The sequence below is a fragment of the Monoraphidium neglectum genome (assembly GCF_000611645.1).
Source record: "Monoraphidium neglectum strain SAG 48.87 unplaced genomic scaffold scaffold01809, whole genome shotgun sequence".
Lineage (NCBI taxonomy): Eukaryota > Viridiplantae > Chlorophyta > Chlorophyceae > Sphaeropleales > Selenastraceae > Monoraphidium > Monoraphidium neglectum.
Genome location: NW_014011819.1, coordinates 1 through 9,981, shown reverse-complemented (window position 1 = coordinate 9,981; position 9,981 = coordinate 1). Strand labels below are relative to the sequence as shown.

Below are 9,981 nucleotides of genomic sequence, written 5' to 3'. Positions count from 1 at the left end.
GGCGGAGGCAAAGGGCAGGGGCCTCTGGGGCACGGGGGACGGGGGCGGCTGCGCGGGCGTGCTGCCGCAGGCCGGCTGGAAGGGCGCCGGCGAGGGTGGGTGGGACGCCGGGCCAATTTCGGGGCTGTGTGGCCGGCCGCCGCCGGCGCGCGCCTCGGACGCGGCGCGCCGCTCGCGCAGGGAGGCGAAGGAGGCCCCGCCCTCGCCGTCGCACACGCTTGCGGACAGCGCGCACAGCGCCCGCGGGTGGAGCTGTGAGTCATTCTCCGCCATTGCCGCCGCGTCTGCAGCTGCAGCAACGTCTGCCGCAGCCGCGGCCGCCGCCGAGTCGGGTGGCTGCGCGGGAGCGGGAGCGGCGTGCTGGGCGAGCATGTGGCGGCGCGTCGCGGCGGCGGCGGCGACTGCGGCGATGAACGCCAGGCAGACCGCGCCGGCGGTTGCACCTGCAGGTAATGGGTGGTGAGGCAGCCAGCCGGTCACAGCATGTGATGAATCATGCCGCCGATCAGAGACGACAACCATCCAAATACCACGCCAGGACACAATCTCCAAACAAGCAGCTCCTGCACTCACCGACGGCGATGGCGACCGTCTGGCGCGCGGCTGCCTGGCTGGAGCAGGTGCGGCCGAGGCCGGTCATGCGCGTGCGCACGGTCGTGCTGGAGGGCAGCGCGGGCAGCTGCCCGCACATCTGCTGGTTCCCTTCCAGGTCCAGGACACTGCCATGTCGGGGGTGAGTTTGAGATGCAGTGGTGCGTGTGAGAGTGGGTGTGTACAGTTGCCTTGTGTTGACATGCGGTGTGTGCGCTTGTGCTGGCTCGCTTGTCCGTGTGTGCTGTGCATTATGTGTGTGTGTGTGTGTGTGTGTGTGTGTGTGTTCGTGTACCGTGTGTGTGTCTGGGGGGGGGGTGGAGAGCGGGTGGGCAAGAAGAGAGAAAGGGGTGCACAGCGCCAGGGGACGCCTTCAGGTGTGGCAAGGCTGTTGCGTACTTGCGCGGCGGCGCAGCGCGGCATGCAGGTGTGGCCAGCGAACCTCAACAGCAAAATTGCAAAGACAAGTTGCAGCCGCGTGGGCGCAAAAGCAAGCTCTTACAGTGCATGCGGCGCCCTCAGCCCACCTCGCCACGCTGACAGGAAAAAATGATGATGCTGCACGGGTGCCCCCCCACCTACTAGGTAGTACCCCTGCCCCCACCTGAGGTCCGGGAATCGCTCCGCGAGCGCTGGGGACACGCCGCCCTCCAGTGCATTGCCGCTGAGGGTCACCTGCCGCACGCCCCTCGGCAGCGCCGCGTCGGCCAGGCTGCCGTTGAGGCGGTTGTTGTCCAGCTGCAGCACGCGCAGGCTGGGGGCGGCCGCCCAGGAGGTGGGCAGGCTGCCCTCCAGGGCGTTGCCCTGCAGGCTCCTGCTCGCGCGGGTGGTTGGGCCAGACAAGAGGGCGGGTGTGGCAAGGCGGATGTTGTTGAGTGACCCTGCGTGCAAGCATGCGCCCCACTTACCAACCCGAAACGGTGGGGGAGAAGAGGCTGCGTTCCCAATACTCCTATGTGTCCCCGCCTTGCTGCCCCAACCATGTGTCCTGAAAAGTCTATGCCCTCGACGAGCCGCTCACAGGACACGCAGCAAAGGGAGCGCCCCCCAGGACTCGGGCAGGGTGCCGCCAATCCCGCCGTTGCCGGACGCGTCCACCGTGTCCAGCGCCGGCAGAGCGCCGCCGCCCCAGGCGTCGGGCAGGGTGCCGGCGAGACGGTTATGGGAGACGTCCACGACGGCCAGCCGCGGCTGGCGCGACCACTCGGTGGGGAGGGTGCCTGGGGGGGAGACAATGCACGAGGAAGTAATCAATTCCCGTGCTCGCTGCTGCTGCACGCTCATTCGTAATGCCGAGCAGGCGCGGGCCAGCGGCCGCCTCCACTTCCCAACAGCAAGCGGCGCGCGGCTACAGCCGGCCCAGCGAGACAACTTCAAACCCGTCTTGTCGGGTCGGCCCAGCCCCAACGCATTCCACAGAGCAGAGGGGTACGCCCTTCATCACCTGTCAGATTGTTGCCCGCAAGGCGGATCTCTGCCAGCCGCTCCACGCCCTCCAGGCCGCCGCCCAATGTGCCCCCCAGCGCCCGCCCGTCCAGCCGCAGCGCCACCACGCGGTCGTCCGCATCGCAGGCGATGCCGCCCCAGGGCGCCGTGGCACTGCAGGGGTTGGTGTCTGGCTGCCAGGCGGCGAGGGCGCCCTCTGGGTCTGACAGGTTGGCCTTGAAGGACAGCAGCGCCTCGGCTGGGGTTGGGGGAAGCAGATTAGGGATTGAATGGAGCGGAAAACACATGTGATTCCAGGGATTGAATGGAGGCTGGGGTGTGTTTGAAGTGCATGGACGCTGCCGTTGCAAGCTTGGCCCCCTTTCCAGCTGGAGTGCTGCCACGCGCCTCGTGCTTTGCGCACCGTCCGCGTCCCAAGGGCAGGAGCTGTGCAGCCCAGTGTCGCCGCCCGCGACGGCGCCGCCCACGCCGGCCGGCACCTCGCCGCACACGCCACCATTGCCGGCAACTTGGAGGGAGTGGAGCGGGATGAAGCGCCAGGTCAGCGGAATCTTGCCGCTCAGCTGGTTGGCCCCCACCGCCCTGCGGACACCGGGAAGCAACAGATTTGGTGGTTTCAGAATGCAACTGGCAGTGGCTGGCGCACTCAGATGAGGCAGTGATGCACTTGCCAAGCAGCAGCTCATGTGGTTGGGGCGTGGGAGGAGCTGCCCTGGCAGCGCCCTTGTCTGACACAGCGCATGCATTTGATGCTTCACTGCGAGCCACTCACAGCGCCTGCAGGGAGGTGAGGTTGGCCCACTGGTCGGGCAGCGCGCCAGTGATGGAGTTGTTTGTCATGTTTGCGGCGCGCAGGGAATCCATGCCGCCAGCCCAATCCCAGGGCAGGGCGCCGCCCAGTCGGTTGTTGGAGAGATCCCTTAGGGTTGAGGGGCCGGTGAGAGTTGGTAAGGCGAGGCAAGCTTGATGTCCATGTTGCAGGTTTTGGAGCCTGGAGGAAGGCTTGGCCGCTGAGCAAACCCTTGCGTAAGGCGTCGGATGAATGCTCTACGCATTGGTAGCCAATAAGACGGCTGGCCAGGCAAAAGTGCTTCCCAGGAAGCTGCACCCTGCGCGCCCGCTCACAGCTGCAGCAGTTGCGTCTGTGCCGACCAGGAGGCTGGCAGGCTGCCCTCAAGGGAGTTGTTGCGCAGCGACAGCGACGACAGGAAGGCGAGCCGGCCCCAGGACTCGGGCAGCGATGACGTCAGCTGGTTGTGGGACAAGTCAAGCACCTGGGGAAGGAGAGGTGTGCGCCCGTCAGCACAGCAACATGCGAGGGGTGTTGTATTTGGCAGGGCAAATATCGCCACCCAAATATATATGTGGCCCAAAGGTTGGAAACCGCAGGAGCGAAGAGGTGTTAAGCTGCTCAGCGGGTCATGGTTAGCGGAGACTAATAGCTTGGGAAACCTGGGCCCGCCTCACCTCAATCATGGCCATGCCCGACCATGCGGCCGGCAGCGTTCCAGTCAGCGCATTGCAGCTCGCGTCCAGGTGCTGAAGTGAGCCCAGGCTCCCCAGCGCAGCTGGCAGCGTGCCGTTCAGTGCGTTGGAGCTGACATCAAGATAATCCAGAAAGCGCAGCCCAGCCCAGGCAGCTGGTAGTCCGCCGGACACGCTGTTGTTGTGAAGGTCGCTGCAGTTGTGCAGATGGTTGAATGATGGACGATGAAGGGAGACGGCATCCGGAACGGAGCGTGCCTGGGCCAGACAGATTCCGCATTGTATTGGAGGGACCAGCCCCGCGACAATACATGGCACGACGAGTGATGCACTCTGCCCGCCGAACATTGAGTGCAGGGCTCACATGGAACGCAGCGTCTCGACGTCGGCCAGGCTGGCGCCCAGCTGGCCCCCAAGCCCCTTGCCGCTCAGGTCCAGCCCAACAACGCTGCCCGCAGGCGCGTCGCACTCAATCCCTGGCCATGGGCGCGCGTGGCCTGCCGAGTCGCCGCAGGGGTGGGAGCCAGGGGCCCAGGTGGCGAGGGCATCATGGGGGTCTGACAGGGCGGCCGCGAACTCGAGTAGCGCGTCGCCTGCGGGAGCATGGGCGTTGAGGGTGTTGGCATGCATGCGCATGCGCAGCATGAGGGCGCGCATGGGCGCATGTGCTGATCTCAAGCACTCACACCCTTGTGCAGAGGGAGCCGCATGCTAGGAAGCAAATGCATGCACCTGCTGGGCGCGTCCGTCTTGCATGCCTGCACACCTTGAGGGTCAAAAAACGCCTTGGCTGGGAGCGCCGCTGTGCCCGCAGCCTCCAAGGCCTGAACCTCCTCCAAGATGCGCGACAATGCAGGCGCGATGCATGCAGCGCCGCGCCAGAGCAGCAGCCAGCAGAGCCATTGGCATGCCAGCAGTGGTACGACACTCGCAGTGAGTCGGCGAGTTCGGCGGGACTTGCAGCGCTGCGCCGCTGCTGGAGCCGCCCAAGACATTCCCATTGATTCTTTGATGCTTGTTGAGCTGTTTCAAAGGGGACACGTGCACATATGATGCCCCAACGCTGATCTATGGACCGCAGCTGCGCAAATGACCACGAAACACCATGTACAGTAATTGAAAGCGCAGGATAGATATCTTGGCATTCACAGAGTGAGAATTCATACATGTATGCTCACAAAAGGACTGCTCATCTTCCTCAACTGATCTGACTGTGACAGGCGGGGTTGAGGTACTCTGCTCATCTGCGTCATATAGGAGCACGCTTGCCGAAGGATTTGTAATTCTCCGGCAACCAACATCCCAGAACCTGGCAACCAACATCCCAGAAGCACCCACGCCCCTCCCAGCGAGTCGCAGGCCACCATGCCCCCCCAGGCGGCCGAAGCCAGCTGCAGTGACGCCCCGCCTGTCGACGCCGCGCTGGCGGTGCTGCTGCAGCTCTGCCCTACGGCGCTCCTGGCATTTGATGATGGCACCAGCCTGCCAGCCAGCCGCGAGCTGCTCATGATTGCGTCGCCCATGCTCCACGACATGCTGACCTCCAGCCAGCTCGACGCTGGGCCAGGCGGCACCGTCGTTATCCCGCTCCCCGGCGACAAGCGTGAGGAATGGCTGCTGGTGCTGCCGCACATTTACCCGTGGGAACCCCAGGTCACGTGGGAGAGCGTGGAGCCCCTGATCCAGCTGTGCCTCAAGTACAACCTGAGGGGCCTGCGGGCGCCGCTGGACAGGTTCCTGTCTGTGGCCGCGGCTTCCGTCAGCAAGCTGCGACAGGCCAAGTCCTGCCGATCCCGCTGCCAAGCGACCCCCTGAGCATCGCGGCGGTGGCGCACGCGATTGCGGTGGGGCAGTGGTCGGTGTGGCGGTGGCTGGAGCTGGCGCCGCACTGCAGGCTCGGCGCGACCTTGGAGACGTTCTGTGAGCTGATCGTAGCATTCCAGCAGGCTGTGCCGCACGAGTTTGACCTGGGCCTCGCAGCGCAGCCACTGGCGGTGAAGCTGGCCAGAAAACTCTCCGTTTTGACAACAAGCACTTGTGGCCGCTGACGTGTTGATATCGATGCCTCCTCGTCTGGAGTTTATCAATTTTGATTGATTGCCATTGCCACCGCTTGCGGCGCCTTGCGCAGCCGGCAATGGCTATGCACCCATATATGCGCCTTTGGATTGTCGCTCATTCTCAGCCTTGCTTTAGCTCACGTGCATGCTCACAGACGCATTGGGCTGCTCAAAGGCCACCACAACACTGAGAGGAGCAGCGTATTCCTTCCTACCTGACCAGACAGTGCGCGCACTGAGCATGCAGACACAGCTTAGCACGCACAGACACTCATGCATACACGCAACCGGCACGCGTAGCTGCCACCCAATTTGTATGGTTACAGGTTGCACATTTCAGCGGGTTTGTTGTGCTTTTTATTGCAGCCAAATCAACCTTTCACCCTGCTGGTGCAGGGGCCAGGGCGTATGTTGTTTCTGCGGTGTTCATGGCTCTGGATCAAAGAGCAACCATGTCCAGCTGGCAATACGCGGATGCAACCAATTTGGGCTCCTCAACGGCCATCACGCCCCGCTGCGGGTGCTATGATAAACCTGGCCTCAATCGCCGCTTGGAAATGTACCGGAGGCTGGTCAGTTGATAACATCATACCTGAATGGGCTTTTCAAGCGGCGGGGGAGGGGGGGGGCTGAGAGTTCGCGCTGGCGGCGGGGCGCACGGGGGCCAGCGGAGGGCACCTGATGGACCTGGTGAACTGCCTCTGTACTTCTCAGCCTGGAGCACAGCTATAACATAACGGATTTTCACAATGCATCTTCACATTGAATAAAAACCATCAGCTATGACGTTTCTTGGAAAGATCATGAAAGGCCGCCGAGGTCGTGCCCTTGTCATATCCGTTCGTGGCACGGACGGAGCGCAGTCTGAGCACGGCCAACGGCAGCCCAGGTTGTCATTGACATCTTGATTCTTTCTGATCTTCGCCCATCACAAGTTATTCCTGTTACTCACAAGCCATTCATCCAGCCATTATGTCATCTACCGCTCCTCAGGCTGAGGCTCAGCCTGTAGACGCCGCTCTGTCCAAGATGTTAGGGCTCTGCCCCAGCGCACTGCTCAGATTTGACGACGGCACCAGCCTGAAAGTCAGCCGCGAGCTGCTTATGATCGCATCGCCCACGCTGCTCGACATGCTGACCTGCACGCAGCTCGACACCGAGCCAGGCGGCGCCCCTATCATCCCCCTCCCCGGCGACAAGCGCGAGGACTGGCTGCTGGCGCTGCCATTCCTCTACCACCGCGACCCTGGGGTCACGAGGGAGAGCGTGGAGCCCCTCACCCAGCTGTGCATCAAGTACGACCTCCAGGGCCTGCGTCCCTACCTGGACAAGTTCCTGGCAGCGTCAGCTGCCACCGTCAGGGAGCAGCTGGTTGCTGGTGTCCCCAGATGTGAGCTGGTCGACAAAATACCCAGCATCACGGCGGTGGGCCACGCAAGCGCGGTTGGGCAGTGGTCGGTGTGGCGGTGGCTGGTACTGGCTGGGCACTGCAAGCTCAGTGCGAGCGTGGAGGCGTTCTGCCAGCTGATTGTGGAAAATAGGCTTGCGGTCCCGGACGAGTTTGACCTGGGGCTTGCAGGGCAGCCACTGGCAGTCAAGCTGGCCCGCGAGGTTTCCAGGGACCATAAGTGCAAATATTGTGGTTGCATGCAATAGGCAGCATTCTCAAGGACATGCCACTATGCCCCTTGACGCCACTATGCCCCTTGAGTCCCCTCACCCCCTTTGAGTTGCGTGTCCACGGCGCTGTTTGCGAGCATGGGCGCTGGGCTGAGCAGCCTGGTCTTACCACGGCCTCTTGGTGTGTTTCTGTGTCCACAGTCGCGGTTCCCAGCATCGCCAAAAGCATGCACACCAACCCTTCGAAACAACGTTCGCATGATGTTCACGATTGCGGGTGCAAGGCGGATCTGCTACCACCTGCCTGAGCTGCTCTACACACCGCAGTTGCTTGCGTTTTGCATTTGCATCAGCGTCACACAGCCGTTGCATTCAGCAATACACGCCCCGGAGCATTAGTGGTGTTCCAATCGCATCACACACGCTCAAGTGTGTGGCTTTCCAGAAGTTGCCAAGCGTACAGCATTGCGCCGCGCCATTTGTCAGCCACATCCATAACGATGTCACGTACCCCGTGGCGTACTGAACCTGATGTCAGCTCCTGGGCCGGCCTGTTCTATGTTAGCCTTGCACAATGCAGCACATGCCCGACTTGAGTGCAGGCACCCCATGCTGATCTGTACTGTACAACAATACGTTGATCAACCAGAGGTTAGATCCAGTTGTAAGAACCAATCAGTTCCAGGAACAAGAGTTAATGCATGGACTAACCGCAACCCAGCTGGTGCAGTCAACTGCCGGAATACGGTATGGTGGTCCAAATAGGGCAATGACACGGTAGCAAATTCAACGACAGGTGCATGAAACGTACGGTTGCCTCTAAATGTGCCAGTGGGGGCAAGGGGAGACAGCGATGGTGCAGAGCCTGCAAGGCCTTTGAAGTCGCTTCTGCAGCCCCGGCACCATCAATCCCGCAGCGACCCTCATTTGTTGCACGCTTCCATAAATCAACAGCCACGTGACCCACCCTGAACACCAGCTCTGAGCATGCTGCCCAGCACGAGTCTTGCGCTGCATCGTTTTGTTACTTTTCCCGCCGCTCGGGGCGCTCCCCAAACATGGGCACGCCCCACCGCACCCACGCCTTGCCGGACTCAAAGAACCACCCCCGCGCCCCCGGCCGCAGTGCGGGCGCCACGTAAACCTGCGGATCGACCTCCATGCGCGGCGCCGCGTGCGCCAGCCACAGCGGCATGGACTCGACGGCGGCGTCGAAGCGCAGGCTGCAGCGGTGGGCGAAGAAGAAGATCGCAGGCAGCAGGCAGAGGGCCAGGACGCCCTGGATGTTGGCCTTCTTGAGGAGGAAGTTGCAGGCGGTGAACACCACAAACAGAGCCAGGCACCAGTTGATGATCTGAATTGGGAGGGGGCGGCGGGGTGTTGAGCAGTTTGCAGCACATTGGTTTGAAAAGCCGCCAAACACATCAGACGGAGTTTGCCCTCAAATCACATCATCCTGCCACATGCCATGCTGCCTTTCTTCCAGCACAAGCACCGAAGTCTCCCTTGTGAATTTTAAGAACCCAGCCGGCCAGCCAGCCAGCCAGCCAGCCAGCCACCCACCCCCCATTCCGCACCCCTAACCTTGAAATAGAGGGTCCACATGCGCCCGCCGCTCTCATAGCACCTCACGCACACGTATATGATCTGATAGCGCCACACCACCCAGGACGTGGCCATGTAGGCCAGGGCAAATGGCGTCATCAGCGGCGCCACGACGCTGAAGGCGACGCCGATCAAAAGGATCAGCAACACCAGTCCGGGCTCGCGGCCATACCTGCCCAGGGGTTGAAACGGCGTTTTCATCAGATTGTTCGTGTGTAAAGCGATGCATCTAATACAGCGTCCACCTGCCGCAAGTGGCGCCTCCCTGACAGGACCCGTAGGTTTTAACGGGGGGAGGCGGCTAGTACTAGTGAGCTGCACGGAATCAGTGCTGCTCATGAGAACGAGGGCCCCGTGGCGGGGGGTTGTACACGTGGGTATCGGCCTGCCGGCAGCCAGGCCGTGTGCCGCTGCCGCCAATTGTGCGTGACGATCCCACCTTATGGATGCGGGGTACGTGATGAAGGCCCGGTAGCGCTCCGTCGCGGCGTGGCCGACGCCGGTGCAGCCCGTGAAGAGCATCTGGCCAATCCAGCGCCACATGCCGCCGTGGGGCATGATGAGCCTGTGGGGCCGGCATTGGGGGAGGTGGCTGGTGTGGTCGGGCTCTGGTGGGGCTGGGCCATGTTACGCCTGGGGTTGGCGCTTGCTCAACAGCACCACACCACACACGCACACATACACACACAAAACAACACACACACACTCACTCTCACACACACACGCGCGCGCACACATGTGCGCACACAGACACACACTCGTGCATCAGCTATAGCGTGATCACCGTCGGTTTACACAAACACAAGCACACCGTCCCACCTGAACATGTTCATGAGGAAGGCCCTCATGATGACGTAATTGAGGAAGAAGTTGGAGCTGTTGGGGAAGGAGCGGCCCAGCACCTGGGGCCAAGCCTCGGGGCTCTCCATCAGCACCTGCACCTGGCTGAGCCGCCATGAGCAGGTTGGGTGCGGGTGCAACACCCGTAAAATGCTGGCGTGAACCGAGGATGCTTGCAGCTCTCTCAAGCTCCCCAGGCATGGGGCCTAAAAGCAAATCTGTGTCCAGGAAATTCAAGCCTGACCCGTCCCACAGACTCACCCACATTCCTTGCTCGTCAGGCCCCGTCCCGTAACATCATATGTCCATCAAGATGCCAACCCCACCCCACCCC

General features: G+C 62.2%; 5 protein-coding genes across 5 annotated transcripts in view; 2 read left to right on the top strand and 3 right to left on the bottom strand.

Annotated features, from left to right (window-relative positions):
* MNEG_9071 (Receptor protein) overlaps positions 1-2,877 on the bottom strand; it is a gene marked incomplete at both ends in the record, with an annotated part of 3,865 nt that extends 988 nt beyond the window's left edge. Inside the window, 7 exons of the mRNA XM_014042461.1 lie at positions 41-443; positions 574-719; positions 1,196-1,405; positions 1,613-1,811; positions 2,036-2,275; positions 2,441-2,619; positions 2,810-2,877. Of these exons, the coding sequence (XP_013897915.1) occupies positions 41-443; positions 574-719; positions 1,196-1,405; positions 1,613-1,811; positions 2,036-2,275; positions 2,441-2,619; positions 2,810-2,877 (1,445 nt within the window). The remainder of the gene's footprint in view (positions 1-40; positions 444-573; positions 720-1,195; positions 1,406-1,612; positions 1,812-2,035; positions 2,276-2,440; positions 2,620-2,809) is intronic.
* Positions 2,878-3,158: 281 nt separating this feature from the next.
* On the bottom strand, positions 3,159-4,179 carry MNEG_9070 (hypothetical protein; the record flags this gene model as incomplete). The annotated part of the gene is made up of 3 exons (XM_014042460.1): positions 3,159-3,311; positions 3,505-3,715; positions 3,887-4,179. 3 exons carry the CDS (start codon positions 4,177-4,179, stop codon positions 3,159-3,161), a joined length of 657 nt encoding a protein of 218 aa, XP_013897914.1.
* Positions 4,180-4,887: 708 nt separating this feature from the next.
* Positions 4,888-5,337, top strand: MNEG_9069 (hypothetical protein; the record flags this gene model as incomplete). Its single annotated transcript, XM_014042459.1, has 1 exon — positions 4,888-5,337. The coding sequence occupies one exon, from the start codon at positions 4,888-4,890 to the stop codon at positions 5,335-5,337; it is 450 nt and encodes a 149-aa protein (XP_013897913.1).
* A 1,217-nt stretch (positions 5,338-6,554) lies between these two features.
* MNEG_9068 (hypothetical protein) lies at positions 6,555-7,238 on the top strand (the record flags this gene model as incomplete). Its single annotated transcript, XM_014042458.1, has 1 exon — positions 6,555-7,238. One exon carries the CDS (start codon positions 6,555-6,557, stop codon positions 7,236-7,238), a length of 684 nt encoding a protein of 227 aa, XP_013897912.1.
* A 988-nt stretch (positions 7,239-8,226) lies between these two features.
* Positions 8,227-9,736, bottom strand: MNEG_9067 (ERD4-related membrane protein; the record flags this gene model as incomplete). The annotated part of the gene is made up of 4 exons (XM_014042457.1): positions 8,227-8,556; positions 8,787-8,979; positions 9,247-9,372; positions 9,603-9,736. The coding sequence occupies 4 exons, from the start codon at positions 9,734-9,736 to the stop codon at positions 8,227-8,229; spliced, it is 783 nt and encodes a 260-aa protein (XP_013897911.1).
* Positions 9,737-9,981: the final 245 nt, after the last annotated feature.